The sequence below is a fragment of the Bubalus bubalis genome, chromosome 15 (genome assembly GCF_019923935.1).
Source record: "Bubalus bubalis isolate 160015118507 breed Murrah chromosome 15, NDDB_SH_1, whole genome shotgun sequence".
In the NCBI taxonomy this organism is placed as follows: domain Eukaryota; kingdom Metazoa; phylum Chordata; class Mammalia; order Artiodactyla; family Bovidae; genus Bubalus; species Bubalus bubalis.
In genome coordinates, this window is record NC_059171.1 from 51,321,274 (window position 1) to 51,342,945 (window position 21,672).

The following is a 21,672-nucleotide window of genomic DNA, read 5'->3' on the forward strand; positions in this document are numbered from 1 at the left end:
TTTTCTGTTCCTGTATGACTAGTTCATTCTTATCCTTCAGATTTTAGCTTCACTGTCCCCTCAAAATTGCTCAAAATAAAAATTACTGTAGTTACTCACTTTCTCTTATTACTTTAAATGATCTGCATTGCACTGTTTTTCTTTTTTTTTTCTTTTTTTTTATTGTATTTTTAAACTTTACAATATTGTATTGGTTTTGCCATATATCAATATGAATCCGCCACAGGTATACACGTGTTCCCCATCCTGAACCCTCCTCCCTCCTCCCTCCCCGTACCATCTCTCTGGGTCATCCCAGTGCACCAGCCCCAAGCATCCCGTATTGTGCATCAAACCTGGACTGGCGACTCGTTTCATATTGATATTATACATGTTTCAATGCCATTCTCCCAAATCATCCCACCCTCTCCCTCTCCCAGAGTCCAAAAGACTGTTCTATGATTTTCTTCTTATTTATTTTTTTTGTTTTTCTTTTCTTCCCTCCTTCCCTGCTGCCATGCTTCCCGTGAAGATGTAAGCCCCACGAGAGCTGGGACTTTATCTTATTGCCTTATCTCCAGTGTTTAGAAGTGTATTTGACATACAGACATACAGTATATTTTTTTAATTTAAAAAAGTATCTAATTTTACCAGTTGTAAAAATTTAAGTACTTTGTATACTTTATATGGTGTTAAAAATTTATGGAGTCCTCTTTTTCATTTTAAAATATACACTTTAATTTCTTAGGACTGATAATTCTATCAAAAATCATTGGAATTCTACTATGCGGAGAAAAGTGGAGCAGGAAGGCTACTTACAAGATGGAATAAAATCAGAACGATCTTCATCTAAACTTCAACACAAACCTTGTGCAACTATGGACCATTTGCAAAGCCAGAATCAATTTTACATACCTGTTCAGGCACATATTTTTAATACTTTTTTGTTTAAATATCTTTTTTAGTTGCTCTTTGGGAAGGTGTTTAGTTTCTTAGTAGGATAAAAACAAAATATATTAAGAGAAACAGACATTTAAATTTCCAAAATGAAAAAATATACCATTACTAGCTGTTAAACCATTGTTGTTGTTGTTTAGTCGCTAAGTCATGTCCGACTCTCTGAAACCCCATGGACTGTAGCCTGCCAGGCTCCTCTGTCCATGGGATTCTGCAGGCAAGAATACTGGAGTGGGTTGCCATTTCTTTCTCCATTAGTGGAAGTTTATCTCTGCTTGTTTTGATTGGTAAATATTTTGGGAACAAATTCATTAAAATATTTCCTTTTATATATCATTTTTACAGTATCTAATTATGAAACTTGGTATGTACATTTCCTAACTGTCATTCTCTGAATCTTCATGATTCAAAGCTAATGATCATTTGTGCTTTAATTATAGTTTTCTTTAAAAAAATTTTTTAGCGTGATTGTAGTATAGCTTGCCTGTAAGAGGTGAGTGAATATAAATAATGGTTTAAAGGAGAGAACAGTCAAAAATATTTCAAGCCATCATATAGGGGTATGTGGTAAATAATTGGTTCTTTGGCATTCAACTTTGCTGTTCCCTCATCACTTAACTGACTGAGTGAATTCAGCCTTTGTTTAGACCAGTTCATTGCAGATTACCCACATTCATCATAGGGCAGGCTCTGTTTTCCTTTCAAAGCATTTTCCTACCTGCAAGAAATTAGGAGTTTTCATGAGCTTTGTTTTACCTTTTCCCTGTCTACTTGTCTGTCGTCCCATTTTTCATGTTGAGCAGTTCTTAATTTTTGTCACATAGAATGTAAAGATTAAGTCAGGACTTAAAAGTATCTACTGCAAGATAAATTTTGGCTTGTGGTTAACAATCTGTGGTTAGTATTTAATTTTATTAATTTTATTCCAGATTTAACTTTATTCCACTAAATGGACATTATTTTTTTTTAGACATAATTTTCAAAGAACCTCTTTAAAAAGGTAGTGACATCTTAATTTACAAATAGGAAAACTTGCAAAGACAGTACAGTTATCTGCTGATACTTAGTACCTTAAGATTTCTGTTGTCTCTACATTTTTCTTTAGAGTCCTAAATTTCAGCAGCATAAACTAAAACATTCTGCTTCTGCCTTAAAGATTATCTTTAAATTTATTTTTTTTAGCTCACAGGATAATTTTTAAAATTATTTGGGGCCAAATGAGTGTTTAATACGCTCAGTCAGAATATATTGGAATGTGAGAGTATTTCTTGTACTTTAAGAATTATTTATCTTTGAATGATTTTTGAAAGATTTGTGTATTCATAGTTCAAGTTATTTAAACTGTTGAAAAGCTAATTCTAATTTTGACTTGAAAGAAAAAAATGGATTGGTATGAAGTACTGTCACAGGTTAAAATGAAAAGTTTGAGAAAGATGCTTCTAATTCATTGGAAGTTGAGCAATAACTGATATTAATCAAATGTACAAATTCAGTTCTGTGTTAGAAGTTATACATAATGCTTCTGCATTAGTGATTTACATAGGCCATTATGGAAGATAGACAGTTTCTTATTTATATTTATTAGATTTTAAGGTTTTAAAAAATCTTATGAGGGTCTTCTCAAATTTCTCCCTACCACTACACACTAAATTTGCATGCAACTTCAAAAATTTTATTACAGATTCTTTAGAAAAGAGACAGAATAATTCATTGTCTATTGTCAAAGTATTAAAAATACATGAGTGATTCTGATTGTTTTTCTGAGACAAATAATAGAAGCAGCCTCTGTTTTCATATCTTCCTATACTGAAATTGGCATGGTGGGGAGGTGGTAGGAGTAGGAGATGTGAATATTGAAGACTTGCTTTAGTCTCCAGCTGCATAAGGGCTTCATATGGACCAATCAGTCCTTTACCCTGAATGATAAAACACAATTACTTTGTCTTCTCCAGGAGATAGAGCAATCCTTTAATAGCAGATTTTAAAAAACACTTGGTAGATATTGTAGATAATAAGTAGACTGATTGGGTGATAAATCTAGCCCAAGTAATTCTCATATTTCATTTAGGGGAAAATAGGTCTTTGCTAAGAGTTATGCCTTTTAGTCAATAGATTTTAAGAATAAGATGGAGCTCTTAAGAAATTACTATATGTGTAAATACTCAAAGTTAACAGAGATACTGTTCCATGTTGATATTTTATTCAGCTTTTGTCTTTGCCTCAGATTTTTAAAAATTTATAGTGTTATATGTTCTATCATATGTTATATATGATATATATATGTTATATATATCATGTATATCATAATGTATATCATACATGTTATATATTAAAACATATATAATATCATATGTTATATGATACAAATGATATTAATTTTAAATTACTTTTTTAGATCCCAGGCTATCAGTATGTATCACCTGAAGGCAATTGTGTAGAACATGTTCAGGCTTCTTCTGCCTTTATTCAGGTAACTTTTTATTTATTAAAAAACAAAAACAAACCCCAAAGGAAACACTCAAACATTTTCAAATTCTAATAGCACCTGTTGCTCATCTATAAAATTGCGGCAAAAGCAATACTATCTGATCTACTTATTTTGAGTATTATAACATTAAAGGAGAAAGTCTTTAAGTGTGTTTGAGAAATATAAACTGTACCAATGTAAAGTAGTTCACAACACCAGTGAGGTGGTTCTTTCATTCTTCTAACTTAGAACATTCAAGTTATGAATGAACATATTTTTACTAAACTGGATAGAATGTATGTATTCAGATTCAATAAATTAAAACAAATTCCACACATAAGTTTTTAAATTGATTAGATGATATAGTGTAAGTTTTTTCATGCATTTAAATTTCCCAAGTCTTTTCTGTTAAATTGAAAATATTTACCAGCACCTCTTTAGGTCCCAGAAGAAGTGTGATACTGAGTATTTGGGATTTTGTAGTATTAAGCTTTATTAGAGAGAAGAGACTTTATGTTGCATAGAAGAAAATAAAACTTAGAACATTAATAATAATAAAAAAGCAATTTTGTAAATGATCTGTTTTTTCTCTTTTGTTTAACTCATTTTAGCAACCCTTTGTAGATGAAGATCCTGATAAGGAAAAAAAAATAAAGGAACTTGAGTTGCTTCTTATGTCGGCTGAGAATGAAGTTAGAAGAAAACGATTTCCATCAGTAAGAAATAATCTAAAGTGTTTAGATTTTATTGTTGGAATCTTTTATGTGCTTTATATGCTTTTATAGTTTTAATCAGCACTGACTTTTATATGCCAGCAAGTAGAAAGCATATTCATTGTGATTCCGGATTTTAGTATGGACTGAAAATAGTTTTTCTAATTTGCAACTTTGAAGTTGCCTGTTTTTGACATGCATCTCTTGGAACATACTTTACAGTGTTTTGTATTAAGATGCTTCTTGATAATATCAAACAAACTTAAGATATAATCTTCAATATGTGTATTTGTGAAAATGTGTGGATTAGATTAGGCTTTGTTTTCTATTAGACATTCCATGTGATAATGACCTTAATAGAAAAAAAAAAGAAACTTAAGGAATTTAATTAGATATGTAGAGAGATTTCTGTGCTTCAAAATTATTTTTATTCTCCCTTTGAAAATGTTTTCTTGTCTACTGTATTAGAACACAAATTCAGTAAATTGGAAAAAGTAATAATGTTTTAAATATAGGGAAAGGGAACATTTAGGTTTTATGCTGTCTAAAGAAATCTTTCAATGGAAGTGGGTTTTGGTTATCAGGTATGAAAAGTATTGTCTGAGATTTGGTTGATGAGAACAACTATGAGTATTAAATCAGGATAAATGATAATGATTCTAGCTAAGTTAAACAGGCTGTGCTAGAAAGAAAAAAAGTTTGTATTTAAATGACAGTTTTGAAAGTTTAATATCCTGGGATTTTTTACATTTAGGAAAGTGTTTTTCTTGATCTGGGGCCAAGTCAGGGGACAATATATTTAGAGTGACTGGGAACTAATACAAAATTACTAAATAGAATAACCTCAGGGCTTGAAGTAGTATTATGAGGCAACTGGTGATGTCTTTAAATCATTTCAGATGGTATTAATAAAAATGACATTTGTTAATTGTAGTGGATGAGATAAATACCATGGGAAAAGTAATTTTTGTTTTGAAACTACAAATACCATGGGCAAATAGGGATACCTGAAGTATACTTAAAGTTAATTTCAGATTTATTAAGAAACTGCAAATAAATAACCCTAATCAGAGGGTCCACATTTATAGATAATATATTCAGGTTTAAGCATATTTAAAATTTTTGATAATAGTGTAATTTTGTAATTTAATAGGAAAATATAATTAACTAAAAGAATTGCTATTTTGCATTAAAAAGGGAGAAAGTTACTAATTATTTTTTTTAGACTTGCTATCTAAAATCCACTGTCATAAACATCTGGTTGAATAAGGAGATTGGCGATTTTAGAGGGAAATTACTGCACCCAGTATAACAGATTCTATACTCATATAAAGTATTTATTCTAGACAATTATGTGGTAATAATGATTGCCATTTTTCTGAGTATTCATTATATTCCACTGTTGTAGATGTGCTAGATGTATTCCTGGTAATCCTTGTATTAACTCTGCAAATTAATTGCTAGGTATTCAGAATCAGATGTATGCGATTACAAAAAATCTATCGTTTTGCCAGTGGGCCTAGTAAGCTCCCTCTTTGAATCTTTTTCCTGCCTGAAAACTAAGTTGAAATGTATATGGTGTGGAAGTTATCTCCAAAAAGCGATTGTAAACTCAGAAGGTGGCTATGCTAGTGAAATAAGATTGCTTTAATTTCTTTTATTTATAGGACTCTTTAAAATAGATGGAACTTGTTTTGAAACAATGCTGGAAAGTTATTTTTTCACCTTAACTCGAGACTTAACATTTTGCTATTGTAAATATCTACTACATTCTAGTGATTTTTAATTTTAATAGTCATAGGTACTGTTTATTGAGTGCTTCCAATGGACTGAGCAATATGTTCTCTAAGATATGGTAGCTGCTGCTGCTGCTGCTGCTAAGTCACTTCAGTCGTGTCCAACTCTGTGCGACCCCATAGACGGCAGCCCACCAGGCTCCCCCATCCCTGGGATTCTCCAGGCAAGAACACTGGAGTGGGTTGCCATTCCTTCTCCAATACATGAAAGTGAAAAGTGAAAGTGAAGTCGCTCAGTCGTGTCCAATCCTCAGCGACCCCATGGATTGCAGCCCAACAGGCTCCTCCGTCCATGGGATTTTCCAGGCAGGAGCACTGGAGTGGGGTGCCACTGCTATTAGCCACATTTAATTCAGAATTTAAAAATTCAGCTCCTCAGTTGCACTAGCCACATTGTTGCTGCTCTTATGGCTGGTGGTGCCCATGTTGAGTAGCCTCCAGTGCAGAACATTTTCATCACCGCATAGGGTTCTTTGGACCATGCTGTACACTTTACATCCTGTTGCTTCTTGTTTTTTTTCCTATTTTTTTAAGTATAGCTGTGTATAACCTTAATGTGTACAACATCATGATTTTACTTACATATTGTTAAGTTTAGTGAATATCCATTGTCTAATATAGAAACCAAAAGAAAAGAAAAAGACAAAGGGAAAAACCCTTTTTTTCCTAATGATGGAAGCTCTTAGAATCTGCCATTCTTAACAGTTCTCAGATTATGTATTGTTTCTTAACCATGGGTCTTCAAGATCTCACTTCTTGTTTTTCGTTATGAGACAGTAGAAAACTGGGCTAAAAAGATAAGTAAATTGGCCAGTGTACATCTCTAGCGAGATCAAGAAAAATGGCACAATCCCTGAATTCAAAGGATTTACTTTGCAGTGGGGAAACAGTGTGATAAAGTAAGTCACACGGTTTTATGGGAGTTCATAGAAGATTGAGATTTAGGTAGTCAGAAGGGGTCCCTGGAAGAATTCCTATTTGAGCTTAGTCTTGAAAGACAGGCGGTGAATATGTATTAGCAAAAGAGGTGAACTTGGACATTATTATAAACAGAACAGTTAATAGTGTATAATAGGATGGAGTACTTCCCAGTATTTGAACTGTATCTTGAATGAGGAATAGGAATTTTTCCTGGTCAGTAGGTTGAGCCTTCTAGATAAAGAGAATGCTCCCTTTTTCTAGGGTAAAAGACCAAAACTCGCTGGGAACTGCAGGTACTACAGTTGGGTATTCCGTATTCCCTGGAAAGAGGGCTTGTGTTGGGAGATAAAGTTTGAAAGGTAGAGAAAAGTCAGATTCTAGGAGTTTGGACCTTATTTTGTAGTATATACATACTAGTTTTATCTCACCATGACTTTATAGGTTTAAAAAAAAATGTGAGTTAGACAAAAGAAATATAGTCAACATGAGGTTTAATTTAAAAAAACTTAGGGTCAATTTTAAGGAAAGATGGTATATTTGCTACTATATTTTTAGCTGAAATGTTGCAAAGTATGTTGTCCTAGAAAAATTCATACTTAAAAATCCACATTTTTGCTTAGGTTGGGAATGAAAAGTAATGTTCAAATTTCTTCTGTACTTTCAGCAACCTGGAGGCTTTTCTAGCTGGCCTGGTAGTTTCCTCATGGATGACAGCATGTCTAATACTCTAAATACCTTCGAGGAGCATGCTAGTGAGTTTTACAGTATGGATGAAAATCAGACTATGTCTGCTCAGCAGAACTCACCTACAAAGTTCCTGGCCGTGGAGGCAAATGCTGTGCTGTCCTCTCTACAGACCATCCCAGAATTTGCAGAAACTCTCGAACTTATTGAATCTGTAAGTTTGAAATTGTGAAATTATCAAAAAGCTCAATTTTAGATATGTGGTTTCATATTCAGAAACAGTTTAATGGATACTCACCAGTTTTATGTTGCACATTACCTTCTACATCATGGTTAATTTTGTTCTGATATTTTGCAGTAGTTTTTGGCAAAAAATATATGTATGTATTTATTATACAAGTTGTATATTAGAGATAGTTGGAAAGTAGAGAAAATTAAAGAAGAAAATGAAAATCCTCCATAAATCTAGAGTTAATAATTTGATGTATTTCCTTCCAGGCTCTGTTCTATACATATAAAACATATGCATGTATTTTTAAACTCAGATGTGCACTAATGCTTGTGAATTTTTTTCCCACATTATACCATGATCATGTCCCTGTTTTCTTAACTTGTTTTTAAACTTGAATATAAATGGTTTGATGGTATTCTATCATATGAATGTAGCAAATTTTATTTACCAAACGTACTGTTATTATTGGACATTTATCTGGTGGTGGTGTTTCAGTATTACAAGTTAAAGAATATGTGTAAAAAGCTTTGTGCAAAACCATGATTATATCCTTAGGTTAAATTGAATTTTTGAATCACAGTGTGTGACCACTTTGAAGATACGCCATGTGTGTTTGTGTGTGTGTGTGTGTCAGTGGCTTTGTCGTCTCTGACTCTCTGCGACCCCGTGGCCTGTAACCCTCCAGGCTCCTCTGTCCATGGGATTCTCCAGGCAAGAATACTGGAGTGGGTTGCCGTTTTGTTCTCCAGGGTATCTTCCCGACCCAGGGATCTGACCCAGGTCTCATGCATTTCAGACAAATTCTTTACCATCTGAGCCACCAGGGAAGCCGTACATGTTACCAAATGATTATGTAGATGTAGAATGGAGAGTAAAGTTTTCTGATAGAATAGAATGTGGAATTTTATGACAAACTATACTGTTTTATGAAAATAATGTAATTTGTTCCTTTCATTTGAAGTAGTTTGGTAATAAGCTTCAGCTACTGAATTAGATGAAGTGTTATTTTGAAATGTTCCAAATTGGAGTTGTAGTAAAACCATAATCTGTTCCTCTCAGATGGTCTTGCTTAAAAAAAAAAAGAGAAACCAAGGAAAGCCTATTTCTATGGATAAAAATGGGTAGTTAATTAACTCTGGAAATCATCATCCTATGTTCAAGACTAGACGTAACCAGGTTATAATATTAATAACTTTAGTTAAGAATTTAATCTGTTGCAGGATCCTGTAGCATGGAGTGATGTTACTAGCTTCGATCTTTCTGATGCTGCTGCTTCGCCTGTCAAGTCCACCCCAGTTAAACTAATGCGAATCCAGCACAATGAAGGCGCCATGGAATGTCAGTTTAACGTCAGTCTTGTACTCGAAGGGAAAAGAAACGGTTGTAATGGGGCAGACAGCGAGGCTGTTCCTTTAACCTCCCCAAGTGTGGCTAAGTTTAGCACTCCACCAACCATCCTCAGAAAGAAGAGAAGAATGCGAGTGGGCCAGTCCCCGGGCAGCGAGCTTGGCGACAGCTCATTCAACGACGGTGGTCACACAGCACTAAAGCACACACCGGTGAAAACACTACCATTTTCTCCTTCACAGGTAGTCGTGTCGTTTTTGTTCATGTTTCCAACTGTTGATGAGCTCGATTGAATTAGATCTCGGATATCCATACTAGCATTTAGTTCATTGCTTTAGTAACACATAATGTATACTGTAATCAGATGTATATAGGAGAGTGCTGAGCTGGGATAAATCAGAAAAGCATCTTGGGAAGTGAAGTAGTTGCATTTTATCTTACAGTGTTTAGAGCTGAAAGGGATGTCTTAGATACGTAGTTCCACATGTTTCTAGAACTCATCAGGAAGTAGGCCCAGAAAGGGAAAATGCCTTGCCCACAGTTATCTAATGGCAGAACTGAGACAGAGAGCCAGTTTCCTGACTGACTATTCAAGAAGTACCAGGTATATATTCCTAGACAACTGCTTCTTAGAAGAATTTCATGTGTCAGAAGGTCATCTAGGGATGTCAGGAATTAACCTGCTTTCTCCTGTAGTTATATCTTTAAGCAGCAGATACTTATATCAGGGCAAACTGTTTCTTTGATTTTATAATACTGTCTTAATGAACACCATATTCCAGGCTGTATGCTAAATGCTTTTCTTATAGTATCTTAGTTAATGCTCTTGCAAAAAACCTCTGGAGGTAGTTAGAATGAAATTCAGAAGTTAAGCAATTTGTCCAAGATCAGTAAGAAAGAGATGAAGCTGGTATTTGCTTAAAGTGTATTGACAGAGGTGAAAAAGTTTTATGGAAGAAGAAGGAAGTTTAATGGCCAAGTAAACTTGGAGGCTGTTGGGATATTATTGGAGGTATATTTTGATGCTGGGAAGATGAATATCTGGCAGTAACTACACAGCCACTGTTTTCTCTGAAAATTTACCACCCACCCCCAGTGCACCCTCAGAAGTTACAAAGTGTCCTGAGGAAAGTGAACCTGGGTTGAGCATACTAGCAGTTTTGTTTTTGGAGTTTTGTATACCTGCAATTTTTGTTGAGTAAATTCTAAGATGGAAAGTGGCTGAGAAGCTGAGGCATGATTATAAAGACCGTGTGCTGTGCTGTGGTGTGCTGAGTCACTTCAGCTGTGTCTGACTCTGTGCCCCGTGGATTGTAGTATGCCAGGCTGCTCTGTCGATGGGATTCTCCAGGCAAGAATACTGAAGTGGGTTGCCATTTCTTCCTCCAGGGGATCTTCCCAACCCAGGGATTGAACCCACGTCTTCTGCATCCCCTGCATTGGCAGGTGGGTTCTTTACGACTGGAGCCACCTGGGAAGCCCATAAAGAACATATATTCCATAGCAAAGAGCTTGGATTTTATCCTGTGACTTGCAGGCATCAGAAGTGATAGAGCTAGAACTCATTTCAGTTACAAGTAGCCTTAAAGCAGTTTCTACTTTTTCTTATGATTGCTTCTAATCTGTTGGCTACAAAAATAAATTAGTATTTCACAATTGTATGTAAGTTAAAATCCAATGTGTAAATTGTGTCATTTGGAAAATGGACTCTATGATACCAGTTTTGGCTGCTCAAAGGTTCTGAACTGTGTTCTAAATAGGAACATTTGCCACACAGCTGTATTTCTTATTAGTTAAACTTATTCTGGGGCTTCCTGGTAGCTCAGCTGATAAAGAGTATGCCTGCAATGCAGGAGATCCCAGTCCAATTCCTGGGTCAGGAAGATCCTCTGGAGAAGGGATAAGCTACCCACTCCAGTATTCTTGGGCTTTCCTGGTGGCTCAGACAGTAAAGCATCTGCCTGCTCATCTGCCCGGGGACACCTGGGTTTGATCCCTGAGTTGGGAAGATCCCCTGGAGGAGGGCATGGCAACCCACTCCAGTATTCTTACCTGGAGAATCCCCATGGACAGAGGAGCCTGGCGGGCTACAGTCCATGGGGTCGCAAAGAGTCGGACACAACTGAGTGACTAAGCACAGCACAGCACAAACTTACTCTGAATTCTATATGTTCTTATAGAAAGGAGCATTTAAGATCATTTATTAATAAAATCATAAAACTTTTTTTCAGTTATACCATTGTACAAAGCTTACCTTTAGCAAAGCAGCTAGTTATGGCTTCTATAGATTCTCATTTGATAAGATACACTGTTTGGAAATTTTTTACTGTGTTTTGTTACTTTTGGATTTTTGTTAAATGGCTATTTTTGGAATACCTATTAGGTGTTAAACAACTGTTCTAAGAGCTGGGGAGGCAGCAATGAAAAAACAAAATTTCCTGCCCTCGTGGAACTTTATTTTTATCGAGTGGAATGTAAATATATTATTATTGGTATCTTTTCCTGAAAGGAATGGAGAAATAACTTGAAAATTTAATCAGTTTGATATTTGTGTAGGATTTTGACATTTTAGAAATTGTCTCTAACACTCTTTTTTTTAGTTTTTCAACACATGTCCTGGAAATGAACAAATTAATATTGAAAATCCTTCATTCACATCAACCCCTATTTGTGGGCAGAAGGTTCTCATTACAACTCCTCTTCATAAGGAAACAACCCCCAAAGATCAAAAGGAAAATGTAGGGTAAGTAGACACTAAATAATTGTGTTGAAGAAAATGGGAAGCAGTTTCAAAAGTAGATTAACTTTTTGTCCATTTATATATATATATCTCATAATCCTTTTCATATGAGATTTAGAATTTAAAAAAATCATAACCTTGAATTTTATCCCTAGGAGACTAGAAATCAGCTAAAGGTAGTATAGAAGTTTGATCTTAAGCAAATAACATTTTTAGTACTTATTTCTACATTAATCTTTTTTCTGTTTTAAGATGATTGGAATAAGAATAGTTTAGGCAGGCAAATTTTGAAAGTCTTGGAATATTTAAAGCATGTATATATACAAGAAAAATTCAGTGTGTGCTTTTATGATGGCTTTGTCTTCCTTAACTTACATGAAATCAAATTTTGACTATAATACAAATATCTGAATAATTGGACAGGTTTAGAACACCTACTATTAGAAGATCTATATTGGGCACCACACCAAGGACTCCTACTCCTTTTAAGAATGCGCTTGCTGCTCAGGAGAAAAAATATGGACCTCTTAAAATTGTGGTGTGTATACTCCTTTTATTTTTAAAAAGTTCCTAATTTTAATAAGACACAAATTTTGATATTTTTATCCTTGATTTTTAACATTTAAAAATGATGTTCAATGAACTGGATTAAAAAGACTTACCTCCTATAAGTTTGAATTTGTGTTAATCTTTTTCCTTGTAAATAAACCCTTGCTTGGCTTGTTTTGAATTCACACTTTCTTTATGTCATCCAGAGAAAGAAAAGTGTCAGTAGAACTCATTTCTTAATACTAAAACCTACCTTTTAGTAGTTTCAGTAGCAGTTACCTACAGTATAATAAAATAACTTTAATATTTTGATATACATAAGCACTGGAGAAGGAAATGGCAACCTACACCAGTATTCTTGCTTGGGAAATCCCGTGGACAGAGGAGGCTGGTGGGCTACACAGTCCATGGGGTTGCAAGGAGTCAGACACAATGATTTAAACAACAAAATTACATAAGCACATTCCTAGTAATATTTATGAAACTGATCACGATACCTCTTTAAGGCTCAGTTTCCTCTTCTATTCAGTGGATATTATAAAACACCCCAGCAGGTTATTTATGAAGGTAGATAATAGAAATAAAGGGGCTGGTACTAAGATTCAAGTAGTATGTGCTTAGTTGCTGCTATTATTACTTTAATAATGATGGGTAACAGTAGTAGTACGTGAATAGAGGTGGCAAGTGTTATCTGTACTTTCATATATATATTGTCAATGTTGAAGTACCTTAGGTGAGCCATGAGCATTCTGATTCTAGGCAGATATAGATTTCTTACAAATTGGGTACATTAGAAATAAAATATGATTTTTAAAATGGTCATTTCTAGGGTACTTTAGTTATGTAAATCAGTTAATAAATTCTGGTTTACTTGATCTAATCAGTTTTCTATCAAAAAGCATGTATCGCACTCAAATGTTGTAGTCTTTTCCTTATTTTGAAATACTCTTTTAGAGGGTACGTAGTAGGATTGATCAAGTCTTTTTGCCACTTAGCTCCATATACTGCTATAAGAAAAAAAAAATTAGCATTCTCTAAACTTCTTAGTTTTTATGCATATACATAATACTAGTGGGATCACATTATGTACTTTTTGGTAACCTTTTAAAATTTATAAATTGCATTCATTTAAAGAAATTACCTTGCATTTATCTCATAACTTTTAATGTTTTTGTACTGTTCCATTGTATGGACTTACCTAGTTGATTTAACTAGTTTGTTTCAGCATTTTGTTACTCATTTTAAAAAAAAGTCATGAATTTGACAAATACTGAGTGCCTCATGGGTGCCAGCTGCTGGGCTAGTCTTTTGGGGATGTAATGTTAAACTCGTCAGGTGTGGTTCCTGCCTTTATAAGGGTGTGTGGCCTAATTGAGAATTCTAAAAATAAGCAATAATTTGAAAACATTTGAAAAATTCTAACAGTTCCTCAGGGTCATTTTGCCAACAGATACTTTGAATAAAAAGTGTTATTTTAATAATAATGCACAAGAAATTAGGTTTCAGGTATCTAAAGTCCCTATCAGTTTGTTCATGTTTGGGAAGAATTTATCCATTGCCAAAATAGGTCATTTTCATAAAAAATTTAAGATAAAAGCAAAGTATAGATTTTGTAAGTAAAATTTCTAAAATATCTGCAGGCTCATTTGCAGCAAGCTGACTTTTCATTCCTCCAGTTGTTTACTGAACACCTGCTGTGTGCTAACCACTCAGCTTTCTTATGTATCTTACTGTGGATCAGATGTACTTCTTAGACTTTGGCTTTCTAGGACACTTGTATTCTTTTTTTAACTGAAGTATAGTCGATTTACAATGTCAAGTTAATTTCTGATGTACAGCAAAGTGATTTAGTTACATATATATGCATTCTTTTCCATTATGGTTTATTACAAGGTATTGAATAATATTATAGTTCCATGTGCTATACCTTGTTTTTTATCCTTTCTATATATAATAGTTTGCATCTGCCAACCCCAGATTCCCAGTCTTTCCATCTCCAACCCCTCTTCCTGCATGGCAACCACAAGTCTGTTATCTTTGTCTGTGAGTCTGTTTCTGATTCATACATAAGTTCATTTGTGTCATATTTTAGATTCCATATGTAAGTTATATCATATGGTATTTGCCTTTCTCTGTCTGACTTGACTTAGTATGATAATCTCTTAAGTCCATCAGTGTTCCTGTATACGATATTGTTTTCTTTCTTTTTTAATGGCTGAGTAGTATTCCATTATATATGCACCACATCTTAGGGCACTTGCATTCTTATAGGCAAAAGAACAGATTCCAGATTCCTTTTTAAGAACACATAACCTGTGTTCTTTGTGAAGCATAATCCTTAAAACAAGAGCTCTTAGAGCAACACACAGAAATACTCACATAATTCCTGCATGTCTCAGGCTATAGATGAGAACACTTTAAACATTCTGTTTCCATTTTAAAGTTTTTGTAAGTACTGTGAAATCTCGTTTATGTATGGATGCTATTCTCTCTAACTTTGTTGACTGGGAACGTAAGCTACTGGTCATTACATGCTGCCAGTTTGTTCTTTGGTTTAGTGGAGCTTTGATTGCTTTTTTTTTTTTAACAGGTCTTGGTTATGGTAGATCTTAAGACCTATGGTAGGTCTTAATATAATTTACATTTTTTTCTGAGTTATATAGTGTGCGTAGTTATTTGAGGGCTTCCCTGGTGGCTCAGATGGTAAAGAATCTGCCTGCAATGCTGGAGACTTGGGTTTGATCCCTGGGTTGGGAACATCGCCTGGAGAAGAGAACAGCTACCCACTCTAGTATTCTTGCCTGGAGAATTCTATGGACTGTATAGTCCATGGGGTCTCAGAGAGTTAGACATAACTGAGTGACTTTCTGTAGTTACTTGATAGAAAGATAAATGAATAATATTTTGAGACTATTTCATCATTTAGCCCACATTCAAGTGTTTTTTTTTTGTATTCTCCCTTCCCACACTCCAGTACACACATAGACAGCCACAGACACACATGCACACACACATGCTTCCTGAACACTGTGACTAGCTCTGAGCTTAAGGCTAGGTGTGGAGAGATATATACAGAAGAAAAAGCTCTTAAACAGCTTACACATGTAGTGGTAAGACAAATATGCAAACTAGTAATTACACGCTGTATAATAACTACAATAAAAATAGGATAAGGAGAGCTACTGTCATCCAAATTTATTCTGTTTCCTATTTTTATGTAAAAATAGGGAAGTAATATCGCCTATATTGCATTCTTATAGGCAAAAGAACAGATTCCAGATTTCTTTTTAAGAACACATAACCTGGGTTCTTTGTGAAACATAATCCTTAAAACAAGAGCTCTGAGAGCAACACACAGAAATACTCACATAATTCCTGCTTTTACTCACATACTCAAATACTCACATAATTCCTACATAATTCATGTAGTGGTAAGACAAACATCTCTCCACACCTAGCCTTAAGCCTTATCCATCTCTCCACACCTAGCCTTAAGCTCAGAGCTGAGTCACAGTGTTCAGGAAACATGTGTGTGTGCATGTGTGTCTGTGGCTGTCTGTATGTGTACTGGAGTGTGGAAAGGGAGAATACAAAAAAAAAAACTTGAATGTGGGCTGAATGATGAAATGGTCTCAAAATATTTTTGCATTTTTATATGCCTATATTGCATTCTTATAGGTGAAAAATAGGGAATATGAAAATAGGAAGTAATATGGGTTCCCCCAAAGGAAAACTTTTATTTAGTGCCTTGCCATGAAGGAAGTGGCATACTTCATTCAGTGCTTGCAATGTGCAATATTATTTTTGCCATTCAATGGATTAGTTAATTTATTCAACTTATATATCTTTAGGGGCTGGGAGAAAATTATGCCAATAATGAAAAAGTATAAAAGTTGGGTTTCTATATATGGGGAGAAAAAAGGAAGTGCTATAAAAGGCTTTTTAAAACCCCTTTTAAAAATAATTTAGTCACAGCCACTTGCCTTCTTGGAAGAAGATATTCGGGAAGTTTTAAAAGAAGAAACTGGAACAGACATATTCCTCAAAGAGGAAGATGAACCTGCTTACAAAAGCTGCAAGCAAGAGGTGATCTTTTAGTATTGTTGTTGATAAAAGTCTTTATCATGTTCCAGTGACTTGGCCATAATGTCCCTATTGTAAATTATTCATTCTAGCATAGTGCTTCTGTCAAGAAGGTCAGAAAATCACTAATCTTAGATAATTGGGAAAAAGAAGAACCAGGTACTCAACTGTTAAATGAAGACCTTTCAGACTTGCAGGTTTGTAAAGGATTTTCCTTATATTAAGATGGTTGCTTTAAGCTCTAGTGGTTCTTGTGCTTTACTCATTGTGTGGTTAATTCATTAGAGATCATAGAGGGCTTCCTTTGGTGTTGTTCAGCCTAATTCAGAGAGAAACAGTTAACTGTAGAGAATATTTCATTCACATCCTTGCTTTTTATATTTGTTTTGTTTTGAGAGAAGTTAGCTCTCTTACGTATGATGTCAAAGAGTGGTAGTCCTCAAAGCTTGAAATTTCAGTATTTATCTTTGGTTCACCTCTTAAATATTTAATTTTGCTACATTGCTAGAAATTTCATCGAAGCGAAAGCTTTCTTGGAGGGACATGAACAGAATTTCCACTACCACTTACTCCATAGTCCTTCTGTTCGTCTCCATTTTTGAATTAGTTATTTTATTTTCCTCTTTCTTTTTTCTCTTAGTCAGAAAATATATTTACAACATCTTTATTAATGATACCATTATTGGAAATACATGACAATAGGTGCAACTTGACTCCTGAAAAACAAGATATAAATTCAACCAACAAAACATATACACTTAATAAAAAGAAACCAAACCCTAACACTTCCAAAGTTGTCACATTGGAAAAGAATCTTCAGGTATGAATTTATAAATTTCTTTCAGTGACTTTTGTTGTTGTGTATTCAGTTATCACGCTGGACCTACTGATCACAAATCATACTTTTTCTTTTAAATTCAAAATTGACTATAACAGTAACTAGACATTCACCATTGTTTTGTCACTCAAACTAGATTTGGGTTTCTGAGAGACTCACTCATCAGGGCACATATAAAGTAAACACCTGGAATTAGAACTGGGGACTCTCCTGGTGATTTCTTAAGCACTATTTCATTCTTAAACTAAAAATACCTAAATCTACTTCTGGCACCTCTTCTTCTGTAATAAATAATTGTAGCCTGAATTGCAACTTTTAAAGGGTAAGTGGTTGGAAGCAGTTTCAACTTGATTTTGTTGATATAATGGTTTCCAGTGAACTTTCTGGCTCATAGTGTAAAATAAAATGGTTTTTTTTCAGATACTGTGCAGCCATTATGTCGCTGCAAATGAAAGCTGGAAAATTTTTTACTATACTTAAGAACTTAACCTAGAGAATTTGAGAGGTCACTGAGGAAAAAGTTATCTTCCTTACACCACAATGACTGCAGAACTAGCGTTCCTGACATTCAAGCATTTCTTGAAAACATCTCGGGCAGTCAGACGTGTGGCGCCTCCTCTCCTTATTGAGCCGCTGCTCTTCACAGAGCCATGCAGCACATTCTCTGAATCCATTTAAAGTGATCTGATTTACCAGTGTTTAACACAGAACTTTTCAGGAAAATTTATTACATAGGAGGTCATACCTATACAGTAGTAACCTTGATAATGGAGGAAAACAAATGTAAACTTGACTTTGTGTTATTTTTCCTAATTTGCAAGACATAAAGCATTCTCGGTTCATTTTTTGACATTATATCCTCTTTATATCTTTTGCAAAACTTTGAAGCAGTAAAGATTGGTATTTCTGTGCTCAGACTGATTTTGTAAAGCAACTATATACTCCAATTTAAAAATAAACCGGAGTTGATTTGAGGGGCAGTTGTGGAAATAGAACTTTAAACTTCCTTCACAGGCCTGTATATGGCTAAAACATTGACTAACAATTGATCATAAACAGTATATGATGTTGAAACATCGTTATTTAAAAAGAATCACAATGCCATTGTCAAAAACATTTCATAGTAATTACTTATCAAATATCCAATCAATTAATTGATTTTTTAAAAGTCTTAATTGTGAAGTAGAATGGATAGTTTTCTTAGCGGTTTTCACATCACTATTAATATTTCCTTCCTAGTCAACTTGTGAATGGGAAACAGTGGTTTATGGGAAAACAGAAGACCAACTTATCATGACTGAACAAGCAAGAAGATATTTGAGTACTTACACAGCTACAGGCAGCACTTCAAGAGCTCTCATACTGTGATTGTTACTAAGACTGATGAAATGTCCCCACTCCCTTACTAGATTCTATACTAAGTTAGGCTGCAATGAAATATTTTTGTTGATTGTTTTTAAAGTTTTAAAACAGCCCTAAAACGGTTTGTATCCTTTTTCATATTGGGCAACCAAAAAGCTAGGCACTTAACTAAGGGGTAGGCAATTTCATAGTTTATTTTTTTAAGACATGAGATTTTTAAAAATTGTTTTTAAAGAACAAGATGGGGAAATCATATTAGAATGTTCAAGGGTCCGGGAGCCGTGGCTTACCCCAGCCCTCGCCAGCGGAACCTAGAATGTTCAAGGATATTCTGAAAGTAAATTCTCACATCTTTTCTTCAGAAGATATATGTTGCTACTCTCCTGATGCTGCAGTTTTGTTATAGATAGGTCTTATGAGTATGTGTGATTTCTGAAATTAGTCTCTATACAGAAAGCACACATGGCCTTATGAAGTACTTTTGCCTATCTGCTGATTTACTTAGGCTACCATTTACAGAGAAACACAGTGGGAAGGCATTTAAAAGAATAAAAGTTGCACTACTAATTTTTGGTATTTTTCAAAAATAGTAAAATTAACTACAGTGTTAAATGTATTTATTTGAGCGTAGTCCTCAAAACAAAAGGCATTGCAAAAATGTTTTTTCCTTATTGGTAAAGAGTCAGTATTTTCTCCATAAATCTCAGAAGAGCTGAGAGTTTTGTTGAATGTATTGTACAGTATGTAGGAGCAGGAAAACTGTAAATTGGAAAGAAATCTGTTTTTATAATTTATTTTCATTTTTAAAGCTTAAATGTAGATATTTAAACCTATACAGGGTGTCTAGAAGCCAATGTTGTTTCCTGTTATTACAGATAACATAGTAAAGAACAATTTTGACTTTTAAGTATGAAACAGTAGTAAGTTATAGCTGCAAAGAATTCAGTATCTATACTGTATGTCACATCTACCTAAATATTGCACTATGTCCTTTAAATCATGTTGGTTATAAAGTAGTTCTAAAAATATACTAAATAATAATTTAATATTTTCTTTTTAAATTATATGGGGGGTCATATAAATTAATCTGGTGATTTGTATATTTGTTTGAAATTTTTGCATTTTGTTTAAAAAAATAATATGGTACTTTGGTCCCTAAAAACAGTCTGCACTTAGAAGTTTATTATATTTACTCAATGTTTAAGAAGTAGAGAACATTATCTTTTATTTATAAAAATATTTGTCCTTTTATAAATGTTTTGTGTTTCTCTACAGGTTACAACAGTTGCTTCAGTTGCCTGTTTTAGGTGTTTGCACTTACTTTATTTCTTCTTGAAAGAATGTCTTTATTTGCTTTTGTGTAGAGATTTTATGTAATTTTTTGAAACATATAATGGTATGCTGTCAACTTAAACACTGACAGGTAAATAGAATTGTACACTGTAGTTGTAATTATTCGTAATTGACACACTCTCTCCCTCTCCACTCCTGAAGTATGCTGCTATAGAAAATAGCAGAGTCGGCTTGCTGCTATGAGAGAAGGAAAGAGCGACCACCACTTGCACTGTGTGAAAACATAAAAAGTATGATGATGGCAAGTTCTCAAGTTAACTTAATGGAATCAACCATTACCAGGCAAATTCTTGCAAATACCAAAATGCTCTGCCTTAAAACAAAAACAGCTTAAGATTCTCTGTTGATGGAAATGGAAATACGAAGTATTTTAATGCCTAGCTTTTGAACAGTAGACCTAAAAGGATTTTAAGCTATTTAAATCTACTTGCTCATTTTTGCATATTATATGTAGTGAGAAGTGAAGAAAATGTGTGGTACTAAGATTATGCCTTGTTGATAACAAATAGATGAACCAATTTGAATCTTCCTAGCATGTTTGTTAAGTATGTTGATTGCTTCCTAATTAATGAACTTCTCACAGAAATTTCACTTTGTAAAACCAATGATTATAGCAAAATCATACTGGATCATTTCAATTTCAGTTACCTTGAACTAATAGCACATAATGGTTCCCTTTTATCTTTTCTTTTTTTTAATGTAGCCCTTGGCTGGTTTGGATGTACATAGTCTCCAATTACCAAAGTATAATATCTTAGAAGAGCTATATTTTTTTAAAGCATAGTTTTTCTTGAGCATTAAATTATCCCACATGTAATATATTGCAGATAAGCTTGGGATTTTTGGACATAGTACATGTTTCGGTTGGTATTGGTTGAATCCTCCAGTTAACTGCTTTGTTGCTTTTTGCAAGAAGATTTTTTAATCTTAAACATGTCAGGCATCTTAAATCACCTTTTATACTGTTGTGTTCAATTTGAATTTCTTTCAGTATGTTAAAAATGCCAGACATAACATGTAGCAGCCATACTTGCATGGACACTGACTACACATATAATACTGCATTTTGTTGTAAGGTTTTCGCATTAATACAGCCATTACCCTGACTAAATTGAGTTTTTTGATGTATGGGAAAAAACTTTCCATTGTAAGAGAATCTTGCATACAATGTTGACTGTTAACATCCAAAATAAAGCATCTGTGTACAAGCTGACATGGCATTGCTCATTTCACTCAGATTTTGTATTTTGTATTGACTGACCCTTGAAGGACTTAACCCAATATTCTGTGCTTAAACCATTTTTCTCCTTTCAGGTGATTTCATCCGTTAACACAACTTGACCTCTTTACTCAAGAAATGAAAATACATTTCCATTTCTTGAGCCTCATTTAGAGCCATATTTTCAACTGCCTTTAGAGATTTCCATATGACTCTTCTGTCAACACCTTAAATGTAGGATGTTCTCTTTTTCTCCAGCTTGAACCTGCGCCTCCTTTGTTCTCTTAGTGGTGTTACTTTCCCTTTGATCACTCACTGAGAAACCTTGTGCCTCTCCCTAACCTTCCACGTTGAAATCTGTTTTAAAATCTTAGCCCACTGAAAGGCTCAGCTCTAATGCCATTCCTTCATCTCTGACTTAGATTATTGCAC

General features: G+C 34.2%; 1 protein-coding gene across 4 annotated transcripts in view; it reads left to right on the forward strand.

Moving 5' to 3' along the window:
* The window catches only part of MYBL1 (MYB proto-oncogene like 1), a 37,429-nt gene extending 16,195 nt beyond the window's left edge, over positions 1-21,234 (forward strand). The window contains exons 6-16 of one of the 4 annotated variants that reach the window (XM_006044581.4): positions 728-902; positions 3,332-3,406; positions 4,015-4,119; positions 7,498-7,731; positions 8,970-9,338; positions 11,697-11,839; positions 12,260-12,374; positions 16,355-16,471; positions 16,561-16,665; positions 17,109-17,288; positions 18,546-21,234. In XM_006044581.4, coding sequence (XP_006044643.1) covers positions 728-902; positions 3,332-3,406; positions 4,015-4,119; positions 7,498-7,731; positions 8,970-9,338; positions 11,697-11,839; positions 12,260-12,374; positions 16,355-16,471; positions 16,561-16,665; positions 17,109-17,288; positions 18,546-18,674 — 1,747 coding nt within the window. In that variant the 3' untranslated portion in view covers positions 18,675-21,234. The remainder of the gene's footprint in view (positions 1-727; positions 903-3,331; positions 3,407-4,014; positions 4,120-7,497; positions 7,732-8,969; positions 9,339-11,696; positions 11,840-12,259; positions 12,375-16,354; positions 16,472-16,560; positions 16,666-17,108; positions 17,289-18,545) is intronic. The other 3 variants (XR_006544975.2, XM_006044582.4, XM_044928723.2) reach the window with 3 other exon arrangements.
* Positions 21,235-21,672: the final 438 nt, after the last annotated feature.